The 19317-nt window shown below is 41.2% G+C and overlaps 1 protein-coding gene across 1 annotated transcript in view; it reads left to right on the top strand.

The window, feature by feature from the left end:
• Positions 1-19317, top strand: part of TRPM3 (transient receptor potential cation channel subfamily M member 3) — a 979327-nt gene that overhangs the window by 815015 nt on the left and 144995 nt on the right. The window contains exons 21-22 of the mRNA XM_086963586.1: positions 4752-5003; positions 11478-11652. Coding sequence (XP_086819712.1) covers positions 4752-5003; positions 11478-11652 — 427 coding nt within the window. The remainder of the gene's footprint in view (positions 1-4751; positions 5004-11477; positions 11653-19317) is intronic.

The following is a 19317-nucleotide window of genomic DNA, read 5'->3' as shown; positions in this document are numbered from 1 at the left end:
TGCTGGGCCCATGGCTGACCTGAAGTGGAAGTACCAATTGTGAGACTAATTGATGAGGATATCATTGATCATTACATTTTGTCTGTGAAGAATTACATTTCGTCCAATGCTTCTTTGAGGCACATCATATCTTTCTTGCCATGATGAAGCCTTGTTAGTTGAAACGCGTTGGCTGCGATTTTCTTAACAAATACAAAATAAAGATCAAGATTGACTTCAACTATGAAGAGCTACGAGTTTTAACTCTATGTGAAATACGTACTATTGATTGTAATTTAACTGAGATATAAATGTTGCCTCTCAAAAAATTCTTGTGTAAAACTATTCTCGAAGATATTTGAGCATCTAAGTTCCACTGATCGATTCAGATGTTGCTATGAAAAACTGCAAATCCACTGAATTCACAAAGCATAAATTTGCACCTGCCAATGGATTAACTTACGCAGAAGAATTTGTCATAATTGTCCATGCAAGCAAATCAGCTAATAGAAGTAAGCTAAATAGTTCAACCCCAAAATACAAACATGTTGTGGTTATTCACAATCTTTTGACAGACACACATCAACAATGGGAACTGTCACACATGTTCTCCAGTCAAGAGTAGGAGTACAACTATTTACAGGGTGGGAACAGGAAACAACATTGCCAAAATCGATGGGTTCAGTTACAAAGTGCAAATTCACATTACCATAGCATTTCTTCATATATTTGAGCAACAATATGTATGTGATTATCCCTTGAAAAGTGCTATTCTTTAAATTCTTTGTGAATTCACGAAAGTCATAAATTTGCTCAAAACAAAGGCATAAATCTATGTTACTAAATTTACAACCTTTGTTGTTAATTAGGCCCAATGAATTGAAAATTGGGCACGACCAACGCTTAGGCCATTAAGACCTAGAAAGAAGCCAGGAAATTTGGGCTGGTCTCTGGCTACGCGCTAAACGAGAGTAAGACACAAATCGTTCTGAACTCAAAAATTGCTATGGATTATCTAAAGGTGGTGAAGGGAGCGACATACTTGGGAGTTACAATTTCCTCAAAGTTGAATGAGGTGGTGGACATAAACCTTAAGCCAATGTTAAACACAATACAAAAGGATTTACGACGTCTAGATAATCTTCACTTGTCTATCATTGGGAGGGCAAATGCAATTAAAATGGTGTACTTTCCCAAAATACTATACCAATTTAGGGCTGTGTGTCTAGAGTTCTCTAGCCAGTGGTTCACAGCGATAGAGTGTACCTTTTCTAGATTCATATGGTCATATGCACAACCCCGCCAGGCGTATAAATATCTTACTCTCTCCAAGAATAGAGGCGGTTTAGCTCTTCCCAATTTAAGGAGATACTACTGGGCATGTGTATTGCTCTATAGTAAGGAACTACTGCGAGGGGGAGAAAACCCAGATGAACACACCGCTTCAATCTTTCAGCTATTGGTGGGGAATTCTAGCTATGGTTATTTTTGGAGGCACACTCACGACAGCTACCACAAAAAAGTCAAATTTAAGACACTTTATAGTATTTTTAAAGTATGGAAGGCCGTAAAGAAAATATTAGGAATAGGACCAATCTCATATTATACTCCAGTTTTGAATAATCCTATTCTTCCTCCAATAATTTTTAAGGACAATTATGTAAACAAATGGTATAATCTAGGAATAACACAACTAGGGGATTTCTACTCTATTCAGGGAATTAAATCCTTTAATATATTGAAGGAAGAATTTAACTTAGATTGGCGGGACTTTTTCAAGTACCTCCAAATAAGGGATTTCTTAATTCATTAACTTGGGACACGGATACCCGTTGAAAAATCTACAGTAGTAGAGATAATCGTACATACTAAGAAAGACTCAATAGACGGGGTGTATGGGTCACTACTGGATACACTCTCGGACGATTTAGATAAAACTGCAATGAAGTGGCAAAGCAAACTTAATATCTCAAAGGAGGGATTTTTATATTCCTATCAGCTATCCCAAACCATTCTTATTTCCACCAAACTTCAAGCGCAATTTTACAAAACCTGCTTTTTTCTCTACTATACGCCGGATAAAATTGCAAAGTGGGGAACTGGCAAAGGGACTCGCTGCCCTAGATGTAATTTACCCAAAGCAGATTCTGTTCATATTTTTGCCTCTTGTCCAGTACTATTACCACTAATACAAGAAATAGAGAGGTTCTTAAGCTCAGTTCTTTGCAGAAGTGTTACTTTGTCACATGAAGCAATAGTACTTGGGTTGGAACATCCAGATAACCCTGAGAGTGGTCACTGTTTTATATTCATTGCTATGGCAGTTCTGCGGCTATGCCTAGCCTCGGCCTGGCTTGACCCGCTAATACCCTCCTTTCAACAGTGGCTAGCCAGGCTTTTAGCCGTGTATAACATCGAGATAGCTATATATAAATGAAAAGGCAGATCGCGACGTAAAAGAGGCATGAAAATTTGGACCGCTCTTACACAATGGAGAGACGCACAAAACTAATTAACATTGATGCTGTCATGTATTTATGTTATTGTTTCTTTTTTCCTGTAAAGAATGTCTACCTGTCCAGGGGAGGTGGGGGGAATAAATATTTAAAAAATCCAATAAAAATATTTGGGAAAAAAAAAGGACCTAGAAAGAGGATAACTTTTCCACCACTTTTCGTCTGCATTTGTATTTGCATATTTTTCCTGTAGAGTAAGTTGGCAAACTTTGGAAATGCTTGTTCAGAAACTTTTTGCATTAAGGGACATTTGACCTTCTTTGGAGTGGCTGCAGCGCATTATGCCTGCTCTCTTCAAGTGTAAGCATTTGTAATTACTGCACCCCTTCTTCCAAGACTTCCTTTTGTGGCTCTCGTTGATTTGAGCTCTTGCTCAACAGAGAAACAGTTGTTACCCTCTGTCCAATAGGCCACAAAAGCCTGCTTTGATAGGGGTCCTCTCTGCTTGATTGTCAGTTTGCTATTTTTATGGACCAATGTAAATATACCTGGAATGCACCTACTGGCTCTTTAAATAGCATCTAATTTTTTCCACCTGAAATGTTCTTATTTTCTCCCTGGACCATTTGAATTTTTCAGAGCTTAGAGCATTAGAAGCAGGCACTGGGTTTGAAGCGATAGGTGCCAACTCTTGCAGCACAATTTATTAGCTGCATGGATTGATTGCCTGTAGGATCTATTTATGATAGCCTCGTGTGTCTGTGATTATATAATTTAGTAAACATTCCTATTATAGCCCTATCTTTGGAGGTCTGTCAAGTAGTGTTAATAGTTGTTGTATGTGCTTAGTGACAACATCAAGGGTGGAAAGTAAGTAGCTCAATGAGGGACCAAGTGAGTGGCTCCATTGAGATTTGCATACAGCTCTACACTACTGTGTCTCTGTGGTGCATGTCTGCCTGTCACACCCTCCTGATCCTATCGCGTTCACCTAGTGTCCAAGTCGTCATGCTCTAGAGATCAATACAGTGGTGGGCTGTTTAGGCAAAGGCCAACTTCATTTCACTGCTCAGAAGAGTTCCACCAAGCCCGTTCGACTGATCAACCGGTCATCTGGGTCTCTACATGGCACCTAAAAGACATGGCCTCTACATTCCACAACCCCCTCCTACAGCAGTATCATAATGAAAAGCTAATCATCCAGCTTTCATGTCAGGGCCCAAAAAAGAAACAGGACTAGGTGCCCGATGTAGCTAAATCTAATTTACCACTTCTAAAATACCGAATCATACCGATTCGGTATTTAAGAAGTGGTAAATTAGAGGGGGGGAAATGTAGGTAATTCAGATTCGGTAAATACCGAATCTGTAAGATTCAGTATTTACCGATTCTGTAAATACCGAATCGGTATCCCCCATTGATTCCTATGGGCTTCAAGCCTTGAAGCCCATAGGAATCAATGTGGAATACCGAATCGGTATTTACCAATTCGGTAATTACCCATTCTTGCAAGGGTGCAGGGGGTGTCACTTTGACACCCTCTAGCACCCCAATTACAGGCTTGTGTGCCATGTGGCACACATACATGCCCTATGGGCTTGTCTGTGTGTCACATGGCACAGGTGTGCATGCACAGATGTGCATGCACACCTGGATTCGGTATTTTACCACCCAATTGGATTGGGTGGTAAAATACCGATTTTTAAAGCCCTGTGGCACTCTGACATGTGTCAGCTACATCTGCATTTACAGAATCGGTATTTTACCGAGTCTGTATTTACCGATTCGGTAATTTTACAGAATCGGTAAATACAGAATCGGTAAAATATTGATTCTGTAAATGCATGCCCTACATCTGAAAACCGTAATACCGGTCGGAAACGGCCGAATTCGACCGTTTCCGACTGGTATTAGGGCACCTACATCGGGCCTTATGTTCTCTCTCAGGGTTCAAGAACACACATCTGAATTTCAATCTTCGTTGGTTCCCAATTTAATCTACAGTAAATGCAGGGTACTCAGTCTAATACACAAAGCCATACACACATATAGCCTTACTTCAGACCAGGGCTCACAGGTCAACGTTGTGAAACGTCCTACCAACCACTAATAAAGAAGGCAAGTTTATGCAAAGCTCCAAAATAAACCTGGCCCATCTCCTTTTCTGAACAGATGATGTTTCTCCCTCTTTCTCTCCAAAGTCTGTTTCTATTCTTGCCATCACCCCTTCATCTACTATCTTTCCCCACCGTACTCCCGACTCCTCTTTCGCTCTGCATGTTACAGATATAAATAAGTGTCTGTTCTCTGTTGTAGATTTTGATGTCAGAGCCTGGAAAGCTGCTGCAGAAGGTGAAGGTGTGGCTCCAGGAGTACTGGAATGTCACTGACCTGGTCTCCATCCTCCTCTTTGCCTTTGGAATGGTGCTTCGCCTGCAGGAGCAGCCACTCAGCAGCTACGGTCGAGTTGTGTACTGCGTCAACATCATTTACTGGTACATTCGACTGCTGGACATCTTTGGAGTGAACAAGTACCTGGGCCCATATGTCATGATGATTGGGAAGATGGTGAGATATGTTTCCCTGTTCCCGTTGTCTCTTCCAGAATACGGTTCAGTTAACCTGGAGCAAACGAAACAAGAGTGTATGTAGAGTGTATGCCTTGAACAACTCGCAGACAAGTAAATGTTACTTGTTTGATAGATCCCTACTAAATTATGTTGGTTGCACTCAACATCTCTGATTCACTCACTCACGGGAAATCCCGAATTCAATTTATGTACAGAATTGTAAGGGTCTAATCAACAATGTAACTAGGGTTTTATGTTCACCTCAATGAGAAATCATTGGCTAACAATTCAATGCAAATTATTTTTCTGTATTGAAATAAATTAGGCTGTCTACATCGAACTGCATGAGTAAAACATGCTGCTGGGTAGGAATGTTTGATTTAAAATAAATTATTGCTAAACAAAAAAGCCGTTTTGCTTCAAAATTAATAGTTGAGAATCACAAATCTGCATAGTGACACTAGTAGTGCAGAGTTATATGAATATAAGGGTTGATAGGGTATTAGTCCCAACACAAGACTCTTTCTATTGGAGTCCCGATTCCCCTCTCCTTCTGCACTGGTTTTACTCTGTTACTGTTCCACTTGGAAGTCCACACAAATCAGGACATTGCTGTGAAAACAGCTCGGCCATTTTTGACTAGTACAATCATCAGGCTCTTGCTTACACACTCTCTAGGGGTAGGTAAAGTGACAGTGATGTTCTACTTTATCCTACTTCTCTTTTACAGCTTTGGATTCACTGATAGCTATATCTACTAAGAACTGGGCTTCGGTGACATTACGTTTTACTTAAGAATACAGTTGTTGCACCTTTACAATCCCGAAGGAATGAGGTAACAATTGGTTTGAGAGAACTTTGTAGAAAGTAGAACAGTGCCTGTGCTACTGTCCTACAGCCCAGTCACATACTGTCAGAGAAAATTGTTTATCCTTGTAAATCATTGTGTGCACCTAGATTTTAAAGATGGAGATAGTAACTCTAGCCATGCCCTAATCTTTGACGCTCAGCATTATTTAGGGCCATCTTTGAGAGAGTGGGCCAGCATGTCTTCGGTTCCTTCCAACCTGAACAAGCTCATACAGTGAGGCTCTAACACTCGGCTGTTAATTCATCACCTACAAATGATAGGTTTTTTCCCTGATGCTTCCTTCTTTCAACTGTTCGGTTTTGCAAAAAAGATAACCAATTTCTCAACTGACAATTCAATTTATATTAGCTGTTAATGGTTTTCCTATAATTTATGCACCAAGGATTCATTTTATGAATAATTATTTTGAAACACCGTAGTTAGCAACAATATACCTAACAAAATTCTATAGTCAGTTTAGGCAGAGGCAAGCTAGGACACAATCTATTCCAAATATAGGTGACAGTGAGGCAAGTTTCATGTATTTACACCAATTTCACAAAATTGTTCCTGTCTGAGAAAGTAACTCGGAAAACTGAAAATACAGTCACAATGAGCAACTTACTAGATGCAATAAAAATATTGCACATTTTGTGATTGTTTCCTTTGCAATGGCAGATGGTAAATGTAATAAAATGTAATAAATTAAACGATGTATATTAACATGGGGCCATGGGCAATTGTCTCTCTGTAGCTTCCTCTCTGTATAGTGAAGGGAGGTGGGCCGGCAGGTATAGTCAGGGCAAGAAAGAAAGAAATGCAGAGAAATGAGTACAGACATTTAGAGAGAGAGCAATCAACCTAACTCTGGCAGTAAAACTGAGGTTTTACAGGCCTTATTCTCCTGCTTGGTTACCTCACAATGGGCGATATTTACAACAAAATGTCAGAGCGTAGTGTTACTCAAAAATTAGTAACACCTTGTGCCGACATTTTTAAAATGCAGGGATGTATTTTCAAAAATGCTATGCACCCCTGTGTTTTTCCCTAGTTTTAATGCTAATAAAGGTGCCTAGCGCCAGTACAGGCACGCTTGGGCCATGTTGCAAAGGTGTCAGCTATGCCAGGGTGATGGTTTATGTGCAGGAAGGGAAAACCTTTCTGCACATAAACAATCCTTAAAGGCTAGTTACTCTTTCTATGTGTTCTGCATAATGCAGAGAAAGCAGAAATCGAGTAGTAATTAATAAGTTCTCCTAGTATCGCCAATGTAAGACCAAGTATTACCTTGCCTTTTTTTGGCGCTGCCCCAGCCTTGTAAATATGGGGCAGCGTCGAAAACGGATGTTGTGGCAGAACGCATACCAATTGCACTTCCCTTTCACTCTAAGTGAAGCAAGAACAGGGGGCCTTATTTACAAGGTGGGGTAAAGCCACATTAAGTGGCTTAACATGCCTTGTAACTAAGAATAAGGGGATATCGTCACCAGAATTTCGCTAAGAGTGACATTCTGGTGGCGATATCCCCCTGTAAATATGTCCCTATATTTCTGTACACATGTTGGAAAAAGGTCTGTCCATTCAAAGTTCAAACCTGCAGAAGTACGCTCACACTGAGAAAATCTGCAACAACAACTAAGTCTCAAAAGGAGGAAGGGAGTATCACAAAGCAATCAGAAAAAAGACACAACATGATGTAATAATTAGGGCCTACAAAACAAATGATCAGAATTTATTTGGCTTAAGGTCAAGTGGGGGCCATAGACAACTGGGTACATAGACAAAATAGAATGCAGGGCAAGCACACCAACATCAAAAGAGAAATAAGTGTGGAGAAAAGAGAGAGCATTAGTAGGGGACAATCTCTAGCAGTAGTGTGAGAGATGGCTGTGTATGTGTACTAGCCCACGGTCCTAGAGGGCAAAGGTTGAGGTTCTTGTTTGTGTTTCAGCTGCAAAGGAAGAACCCTCAGGAATGAGCTGGACTAAAGACAGCCAAGATAATGCTCTTTGGAGCCCACCAAGAAGTAAAAGATTGCAGCATTTAGGCTACTGGAAGCCATGCTAAAGGAGAGCCCATTTAGCATTGGCAGAGGAGCAACTTATAGACATGCACTGACACACAGCCAAAGAAGGTGATCTATACTATCCACCCAATGGTCACTGAAGAGTAATACACTGCTATGCACAGGAGAAACCAGCAAAAGGAGATGTTGTTAATAGGAAATAGAGAGGAACCCCCAAGTATGAACTGCATACAGGCAATAATGTTAAATCTGAAGAGTTTCCTCAGGAGTGACAGATGAGCGACTCACATAAAGTAAAACCCAGGAGTGAGAGCGGAGCAATCCATGGCTATTACTCTGGTTAGAGGAACCCATGGTTAATGATCCAAAGAGTCTACACAGTACTGACTGAGTGGTAATTAAATTGTATGCAAAGAAGAAAAATTTGCCTTTAGGGACTAACCGAAAAAAATATGTTCACGTCATCCCTATCCTGATGGAACTCCATTGGCTCTCCTTGCCCTTGCACACTATCTTCAAAATCAGTTTCTTCATTTACAAAGTATTTTTACATTTATGAAGTGCACCATTTACAAAGCATTGTGAATAGCAATCCCTGTTTATCTTTCAGGCAGGCTCCACATTTCTAATGGTTTTCAGGATCACAAGGAGCTATGGGGCATGCTGAATGTGTGAGCAGCACCTGGAGACAGCAGAAGACTCACTGCCAGATGCACAGGGCACCACAGGTGTCACATAATAGTGCGTTTTAAAGATAAATGAAATAGCACTGGTAGGAGATCGAATGGCCTAAAACCAAGACAGCCAGCTTAATTCATGTAAGATCTGGCAATCATCTTGAAGCCACTTAGTCCCAATCTGACTCATCTGAGTCGACATCATAAGTTGATGATCTTAAGGTCAGGCTCTTATTCAACTCCTGAAAAGGATTGTTGTGAATAGCGAATGAGTGTATGTGCACCTTAAAGTATTGAATGTGTGAAGAGTGAATGCACTTTTTAGATGTAAAATAGTCCCTCCTCGTTAGAAATGAGATTGTCTGGTTAGCTAAGGTATACACCCAAGCCAAGCAGAACCCACCACTCTAGTCAGGGTAGACTAGATACACAACTGAGATAACCTGGGTTCACCCTCTCGTAGCTTGGCGCAGAGCTGGAAGGCTTACCTAAAGAGGCAATGTGTAAAGTTTTTGTGCACAACACCCACACAGTAGCGCAATGAATACACCACAAAAAGTCTCCACACAGGTTTATAAAAAAAATAGGCGTTGTATTAGGAGCAACATAAGACCAAAATATTAAAAATACATTGTATACTTTTCGAGTTATAGCGTTGTCAAGTATGCATGTAAAATCACAATGCTAACAGAAATACGATCATTCTTCTTAGGGTAATTACGGTAGTATTCAGTGGAGAGTGCAGGCAGAGCACTCATGAGCAATGCTCATTGCGGACATGCTGGACTGGGGGAAGAACAGGGGTCTTGGCAAGGGATCAACAGATATGCATATTGTGCCAGGCAAGTTCCCAGGTACCCCCAAACCAATAATTAGCCACAAGTCTCTTGGGACCGGGGTGCACAAATTATTGGGCTGACGCGTCGCCCTGGGCCATCACAGTACCTCTCAGTGCACTAGGGACCCTCCTGTGGGAAAAACGGTGCAGCATCAGGCTGGGCGGGGCTGCCTTCGAGCAGTTATGGCAGGTTCGATGAAGTCCCGCTGGTCTCCTCTGTGGCTTGCAGCACGGCCTCGGCAGACGCGTCCATCCAGTGATGGTTGTTATGACGACAAGGGGGCCATGCTGGAAAGGCTTCCCTCAATTCTGTGGTGTCAGCTCGGACCCAAGATGGTGCTCGTTTCTTCATGGCAAAGTCCTTCCTGATGCTAGGGCTCAGAGAGCATCTCTTTCAGCATATTAAAGAGCCAGGAAGGGAAGTCTTTGATGGCCCTGAAACTACGGGGACCAGGGGGCAAGCTAACAAGTCATTGGAGAACACTCATAGGCACAATGCTGAGGTAGCAGGCAGCAGGCCAGCACAGCAAGGCAGATAGCACAGTGGCAGTCCCTCCTGCAGCTCAACAAGCGACAGGCCAACACAGCAGAGCCATAGCAGTTAGCCAAGTGGCAGTCCCTCATGGCAGCACAGCAGTCCTTCTGGTAATGTGCACATTAAAGTCAGCGATGTCTGGATACATGTCCAAAAGTGTCCGTTTTTAGAGGTTCAGAGACTTAGTACTTGTACCCAAAAGTACCTTTATGAAGACACGTCACAGGAGTTCTTTGAATTGCCCAAGGATCCCTTTCAACCCAAGCTTGTCTGCCAGGCAACCGATTTTGGGTTATCAGTACCTTGTGTTGGGAAGAACACAACCTTTCAGGTGGAGGACAAGCCCCTCCCAGCCTAGGAAGACCCATCAGAATGCAGATGAAAGTAAATGCAGTTGAGTGACCTGTGTTGTGCCTGTCTAGCGGGAATGTTACCCAACCAAACCCAGACATGTATTAGAGACAGACTGTTGGGCACATAGAGCAGTAAGTGCAGAGAATTGTCCACTTTCTAAACGTGACATTTCTAAAATAGTAAAGTTAAATCCCGCCTCACAAGTAAGTAGAATTTATCAATACCATACCAAACATATAAAACATCAAAAAGCTACTCCCTTCTGATCTGGAATTACCAGTTAAAAGGTATAAGATAATTCCCAATGCTAACCTATGAGAGGAGTTGGCCTCACGGTAGTGAAAAATGAAATAGGTTGTTTGTCACTACCAGGACATGCCAAAAATAAAAGTACATGTCCTACCTTTTTACTTATATAGCATCCTGCTCTCACGGATACTTAGGGCCTACCTTAGGGGTGACTCATATTAAAAGGGGATTTTAAGGCTTGGCAAGTAGTTTTAAATGCCAAGTTGAAGTGGCAGTAAACTGCACACACAGGAACTGCAGTGGCAGGACTGAGACAGGGTTGAAAGGCTACTTCTGTGGGTGACACAAGCAGTGCTGCAGCCCACTAGTAGCATTAACTTACACGCCATGGGTGCAGGGGGTACCACTTTACAAGGGACTTATATGTAAATTACATGTATCAATCAGATATACACAAATCATAAACCTGTGTAGGGAAGAAGCATATGCACTCTAGCACTACTTAATAGTGGTAAAGTGTTCAGAGTCCTAAGGCCAACAAAAAGATAGTCAGCAAAACAGTAGGTAAAAGGCAAAAAGGCGGGAGAAAGACCACCCTAAGGATGCCAGATCTAACACGCCTGCATTTCAATTCAAGCACCCCATAGAAGAGAGAATGATACCCCATACAGCAAATAGTATGTGGTGGGAGAGTAATAGTTCTCTAGGATGAAGCCAAAGAATCCTCTATGCACATTAACTAAAGTTTGTTTTTGTAGAAAGAACTAAACAAAAGTTGTATTTCTTTTAAGTATATTAGTTGTTTGAAAATCCATCGTAGTCTGGTTTCTAAATCTTGATCTTGAATAATTTTATTTTGTGATCATAAAAATGATTCATGTGATGATAATACTATTATTAAATAGCACACTCTAATGTGGTTTATATTTCTTTTTAATTTCAGATGATAGACATGATGTATTTTGTGATCATCATGTTGGTAATTTTGATGAGTTTCGGTGTTGCCCGGCAGTCGATCCTTTTTCCAAACGAGGAGCCGTCCTGGAAGCTTGCTAAAAACATCTTCTACATGCCCTACTGGATGATCTATGGGGAGGTGTTTGCTGACCAGATAGACCGTAAGCACGCCCTTTATGATTCTGTATCCCTCCATGAAGGTACATAATTTTGACTTAGCAATATCCTACAAGGTCATGTCCATAAAGACAATAAATGGCTCAGGAAAGAAGGACTAAGAGTTGCAACAGGAAGTGAGGTGAGAGCAGGAGCCATTGAGTGTTACAAGTAGTGCTGGGAGGGTCACACAACTTTTAGATATTTCTCTGGAATAAACACAGTGTGTGAAATCTCTCTTTAATTCTCTTAAGTAACGGACTGTGCCATTTTTAATGCAATCATGTATGATGCTTCTCCTGAAAAGCATTGTGGCTGAGCTCCTCAAACATAACATTTGCAGGCTGGGATGCTTTCTCTCAATAATACATGTATGTTTCAGAGTCACCCTGCCCACAGCATAATTTGACTTTGTGGTACTATGCTCATTAAAAATTGTTGAGGCAAACTGTGCACCCACGATTAAGACTCAGTCAGCAAATTCTATTGACCTGCAGTTTGCATAATTTGAGTAGAGAATTTTACAGCTCCATTGACATAGTTTTGTTGTTACATAACTTATACACGTGGCTTACCATCAGGGGTGAGATTACAAGGCGGGTGTGTGGGCCCTGGTAGCACCAGTGCCAATCCTCACTGCTGTGTGCCAGGTATACAAACCAGGGTAATGTGCCACATTAAATAAAAATGTTTTGAATTTGGAGCATGAGCTAAGTCAATGTTAGCTATTAGTCTGTAGGCAGCAGCACACAGCATACACACATAGTTTAACCAACACTGTGTGTTTTAGTGAAGTTTATTCCTCTCACATTTTATGAACGCCACAATCCCACATGTGGGCGGTCGAAAACTGCAGATACGTTTTTGGGGAACTTCAGAGATCCACGTATAATATAGCATGCGTTCTGCACTCACAAAGACAGTGACAGCATGGCCTTTGTTAGTGTTTCTGCAGGTTAGCAGGGGCCAGTCCAGTGTACCTTTTAAGGAGGTCATTCAACCTCCCAGAGTGTGGGACATGCCTGTAAGGTTGCAGTCAGCTTTGTGTGCCATTCTTCAGAGATTTCTCCAGTAGGCACACTAAATGTGTCCACCTGGTTAGTGGCTCAAAGTGAGTGCATCCATCTAAGGACATATGGTACATGGCCAAACCGTGCAAAAATCTAGATACCATATTAGTGATTATCTTCAGTCTGAGATAACAAAAGCCTTGCTTCTTAGAAACTTTAAAGAGGCAATTATGGATCTGTAATGCTTTTGCAGACAGGTCAATTTCCAGCCCTACACAGAGTTAGCTGGAAAAAAATAAATTGCGGAGTTCATCTTCTATTTTTACTTCTGAATGTTTTAATATATCATGAGAGTATTTCAATAAGGTTTATTGGTCTTTGGTCTAACTTTGTGGTGACACATTCTAACATTAATAAGAAGTTGGTGGAACTTTAGTGCTAATGTGAAAACTGATTCTAGTCTTTCTGTTGACGTTCATAGAAATATTGTGGTTTTGATCCTAAAAAGCAAATAAAAATAGTAGGAAAACAAATGGAGACAGGAATACATATTTATGCAATACAGTATCTGGGCAAAAGCTAGAGACATCAGCTAAACAAATTTCCACATTTTCGTGGAAATCATTTGCATAATAGAGGTTCATTCCATATCAACACATTATTACTAATTTTGGATACAAATGAGAAAAGCGAGCCTAGTATGCTTTTTTGTAAGCTTCACATAATCACATAGTTTCTAAGACAGCACTCTAGTGAAGAAAACTAAAACAGAACACTCACTAAAATGTGGTGTTTTGCTTCTCATATTTGTGTTTTCATCTCAACATTTGTGTTTTGAAATGAGTTTATGACAAATTGTGCCTTTCAAATGAAACCGACTCCTGCACAAGAACTCTGTCTGTCCTTCTACCAGTGGCCATTTATTGATGCTGCATCCAGTCACTCCAGGATTCATACAAAAAGAGCTGATTGTAGCTTAGAACCTTACAATGAAGTTTCTATTGATTGGGGAATGTGGCTAGATCTGTATTGAATACATGGACAACTAAATACTAATTCCACAGATCTCTATAAGTTACTTATTTTCAATGATATCTCACTGCCAGTCACCTTGATGCTCCAATTTAAACCTGGGCTCCCTTTTATGAGTAAAATGTGATTTGTGTACTTCATATTCCTCCGTGGAAAATTGTTCTACAGCTCCCAAAATAAAAAAAATCACCAAATACTCAATAGTAAACCTCAAGAAAGCTGTGTAGGCAGAGCTTAAATTAAAGATGTCCACATATCGCTGGATCCCCAAGAATCTTGTTGGGCATGCATGCTTATAAGCAGATTCACAAAATGCTATGTTGATCCCAAATACACAGACACACATTCTAGCTGCATCATTTGTAAGTATAACCAATACATACTAAATCAATTACATTTTCCTGAACTTTTGTGAATCTGCCCTTTAGTATTGAATAAATGTGACCACATCAACAATAATTGTAGTAACAAGTGTCACCTGGACATTATAGAGAGGCAACATGACCCTGATCTGCAAAAGCCTTGACCTCTTAGACGGACAATTGTATTTCCATTCCTCGGAATTGGGAATTTCGAGGCTTTACAAGGGTCATGGCAAGAGAATTTAACGATCTTGTCAACATCATGAACAGGCTCTCTTAGTATTAGTAAAAGTAGCTAATTGGCCAAATAAATGCAACTTTTTTTACAATTAAAGTTTTATTTGATAAAGCAATGCAGACAAAAATATAATGCCAAAGCGACTAAAAGCAACCCCCCACAACACATTCAATCCTTAATCAATACCTATTCTATTCCTCAACTCCATACCACCAAGTCCATGTCTCAAATTAAAAGCAGTCAATGTGTTCCCTATGAATACCCTAATTGAATACAACTCCAAATCCCCCCATACAGAACAACTGCATTACTACACAGCATGTTTGAGAATTAACCACAAAACGCACTAGAAAGAAACAATATAGGAGCGGGAAAACAGAAGTGGGGCTAGGCAAATAAGTTGTAGATACTTCTGATCCCTGATCATAAAGCTAGAATGACAATAACAGTGCAAAGTGGTATAATTTGAGTGCAAACATTTTAGCCATATTCTCCCTATAGTTCTAAATCAGCTACTTTTCTGTACTTAGAGTAGGGTACAGGTTGCACTTTCTCAAATATGATAAGCAAGTCATTTAATGCATTTCTAAGATAATTCTAGATAAATACACATATTGGACTCAAGATCCTCTTTTCAATTGTAATATGCAATAAAAATATTTTGGTGAAGCATATATTTTGCACCATGTATGGACATGTGTGAAATAGCTGTCAGAATTTGAGAAATGCACTGCACAACAAGTACGCTGCTCTAAAAGGGTGTGACTTCATCACCAAGCAAGCAGCTTATGCTATGAGGCATGCTTTTATATAAACCTTACATTACATTGATACTGAATGGGTCTAACTGAATGTATTTGAGTTCTATTTGACATGCCTTTATTGATCATGACTCCATTCATTTCAAATGCTCAGTTCTTCTTCTCATGGAAATGTGTTTCTTCCTCTCAGTGGAAATAGAACTCTGCTCCCTGTGGCAATGCAGGTCTTTGCATGATCTCTCCTACTAAAGTATGTAAATTGAACATGGTTAGTGTATAAGCTAAACATGGTACTTTCATTGTGTAAGTAATTCAAATCTACATTTGTAAATAGAAGGATGATTATAGGGCAATCAACGAGAGAAGGAGCTATATATGTACATTAAAATGCGCTTAATACTCAATTCACCGCTTTATATGTCCTCGATTCACAAAGGTTTGCTCAGAGTATTTGTAAGTTTACTTTATAAAACTCTTGTCTAACTTAGTAAGTGCTCCCAGCTCACTCTGAAATTTCAGGCTGAGCAGTAGCATAAATCATGGTGGCTGCTCAGCAAACTCTGGGCCTGATTCTCAAATTGCAATTTGTTGTATGTTTTGTTACATTACAAAATCCAATTTACAAAATACTCTGCACTCCCTATACTTATGTATGCTGAGTTCTCTGCTCTGGCTGTGGAATCTACGGGTGCGGAGAACTATGCATATATAAGTATGGGGAGTGCGGAGTCGTAAAACTACACACATAGTTTGTGAATACTGCAAAAGAGTAAACTTACTGTAAAGTTTACATTCACCTTTGAGAATCAGGCCCTTTGCGTCTTCACAGGAGCCACCATGGCCAACATGGGGCAAATCTCTAAATGTTGGAGGTGGCCATCCACCAGGTTGTCAGACGTTATAAACTAACATGCTGGAGGGACAGCGGGTCTCCCACCAAAATTTAAACAACCCTATAAATTGCAGCAAAATCTTGTGAATTGGTGTTTAAAAATATCAGATATGATAAAGTTTGAACACAAATTACTATTAAAGATACATTTTATGTTTCTACAGTTCATTATGCATCTTTGATATTTTATTTATATTTAAATGGAGCAATATGTGTGTAAATGATATTTAGGGCACAATATTTATGCCAAATGTAATTCTGACAATGATATTCTAAAATAACACCAAAATCTGTCAAAAACTGTCACCTGACATCATTCTACGATGTGCGGGCACTGATTCCACCAGCGGTACTCCAGTAGACAGCAGATTAATTGTAATCACTGGGATCCAGGAAATTTTACTTTCCTCCCCATCTCTAAATCAGATGTCAGGTCTTTGCCAAGCTTAGGTTCTTTTTCGTTCAGGTGAGTACACTGACACTGTAGGTAATACTATAACAGCTTCAGTCTTAAAAATGGTTTGAAATTTTATTTTTAACATAATGAAATGCAATTGTTCAAGTTTTATTAAAATATAACTTTGCTCTCTCACACACTCTTGAAGAATAGTGGACAACCAATACAGATCAGTTATAATGGGAGGTGAAATTAAAAACATAAAGTAGATAAAATATTAAAAACATAAGTATGTAGCATTAAAGTATGAAGTTTTCTGAAAGAACAGCATTTCCCATATTGAGAAATTAAAATTTCCCATAGACCTGGCAAGATTATTTTAAGGTTAATATAATGGTATTCTACCATATTTATTCTGTACCCAAAATTTGATGAAAAAGAAGTTGGAGAAACAGTATAATGTGGTTGTACACACACTAGTTCTGCCCTGCATATGTCTTCAAAACTGATTGTGATTGCAGCACTTATCCATACCCTGATTCCCTTGGCCTGGTGGAGGCTTTCCAGGGCGACCCCTCCTCCTGTGGGGACAAAAAACTGTTTTTTACAGGTCCATGGTTCTGCAGAGGAGCCAAGCAACAGGGGTGGAGTAAAAAAAGGGGGGGGCAGTCTCCGGCCATGGCCGGGGGCTCATGGGCGGTTAGTGGGGCGTTGTCAAATTTCTAATAATGGCCCGGGGACCACATACGACCAGGCACTATTATTGTTTTGGGGTGAAGGGGCATGTGTCCCCCTCCTTCCCAAGCCATTATAAGACCACAAAGACCCCATCCCTGGAGCAATGTGAGTCTTACAGGGGAGGGCGCAGAGTGCAGCCTCCCATCTAACAGCCAGTACATGGCCTTGGGACACTCACAGCAATCCAAGGCTTTGGGCCTGTGGGGGATTGCCCTGACCCCCATGGCCACTGTATTTCATTTGTGTTGAATATATTACATTGTCTATGAAATCTTCACGTTTTCACTTAACTGTAGTCTATAACATTTGAGATTACTTTTATTGTAAGAACACTGTGCATGGCAGTGCAGAAGTTATAAGTTACTTGAAATAACTATAACTGGTGAATATATGCGTTTTGTTTGTTTAAAACAGTATGTTTTAACTGAAATTTTCACCTTTGATTTTTTATCTTTGTTTTTTTCAGTGAATATATATATATATATATATATATATATATATATATATATATATATATATATATATATATATATACATATATATACATATATATATATATATACTAGCAGCCCGCCCCAGCGTTGCCTGGGGCAGAAAGAGGCTGGGGGCAGTACACCCGCTCCTGCCCTGACCCCCTACCGCACCGACTCCCTCCCGCACCGACTCCCTCCCGCCCGGCTCACTCGCGCCCCCCTCCTGCCCTGACTCACTCGCGCCACCCTCCCGCCCGACTCACTCCCGCCCCCCTCCCGCCCCGACTCACTCGCGCCCCCCTCCCGCCCTGACTCACTCGCGCCCCCCTCCCGCCCGACTCACTCGCGCTCCGACATTTTCATTTACTGCTGCCTCCTTCTTGCCTCCCCCTGCATCAAACAGTCTCACTGTCGGGATTGAGAGCAGCGCAAGAATACGCAAGCGCCACTAACCTTACTCTGATGGCCAGCAGAGACGATAGACGATAGTCCTTCCAACTCCGCTCCACACAAACCCCTACAATGGAATTTACCCACTGTTTGAGCCTGTACGAATAGGGGCCGGGAGGTGGATTGGCATCGGGGAACAGGCACTTTTGGTATCGTCTGGTCGTTACACCATGAGGTTACTGGTACAGGGACACTGCAGGTAGAGGAGGAGACAGAGAGCAAGAGATTAGTTCTGCAGCGGAACTTATGTGAACCCTGAATTCTTCCCCTGTCTTCCCTACTCACCAGTTTGTCCACCCAATGTATCCTTAAAGGAATTCCAAGCAAAGTACAAAAATGATAGTGTAACCAAAAGTACTGAGAAGTTAACTTCACTCCTCTGCCTACCAGGTCGTAAGCACAAAATACTTCTCTGGACTACGAACTACAAGCGTGGAAAGCACAACGCTTACAAGATCCACAATCCTCCTTGTGGAATTGAGTAGACCAATTATCAAATAACGTCAGTAGCCACTGACAGAGAACACAGACTTTCCCCGCAAAGTAAACAAGAAATGGCGGCAGCTTTGGTACCGCTTTGAACAGAAAAAGTATACAAAAGAATAGGAGGCGAGCCCGAACTCCTCTGGGTACTTGCATGACTGAATATGACTCGGAACAGAGAATCTCCAGATATCTGACCACGCTGGCTGTTCATCGGCGTCGTGCAGATCAAGGTAATGACCACGCTGGCTTTTGATTGGCGTAGTGCAGAATAGGGTACAACTGACCACGCTGGCTTTTGATCGGCGTCGTCCTCAAGAATCCTACTCGTAGCGAGAAGGCTCATCCACTATGAGCAAGTACAGAACACGATTGACAAGCCCCGTTGTGTTCAGAAGGTGGAGCTTATATAACGTCCTCCCATTGAGCCAACCCCCAGCGCCGGATGGCCTTCTGGGACTTGTAGTGTTTCCGCAAAGGACTGGAAATACAGAATCTTTTGCATTTGGCCTTGTCGATGGTAGCGATCGCTACAGAACCCCCTCTCGTGGACCGCCGTCCCGGCGGACGTCCTGGCTTCCCGGGAAACCGCTCATGGAATTGTTCTACCAAATCTGGACAATGAAGATGGTCCAAGGGTTCCCAGGTCCTGTCTTCGGGGCCGAATCCTTTCCAATCCACCAGGTATTGGATCCGGCCTCGGACCAAGCGAGAGTCCAGAATAGAAAGCACTTCATACTCTTCGTGGCCCTCGATTTCCACCGGAAGAGGACGATCAGGCAACCTCACACTCGGAAGACACGGACGTAGGAGCGATACATGAAATACAGGATG

The sequence above is a fragment of the Lissotriton vulgaris genome, chromosome 3_1 (assembly GCF_964263255.1).
Source record: "Lissotriton vulgaris chromosome 3_1, aLisVul1.2, whole genome shotgun sequence".
Lineage (NCBI taxonomy): Eukaryota > Metazoa > Chordata > Amphibia > Caudata > Salamandridae > Lissotriton > Lissotriton vulgaris.
This window is presented reverse-complemented; position numbering and strand designations above follow the sequence as displayed.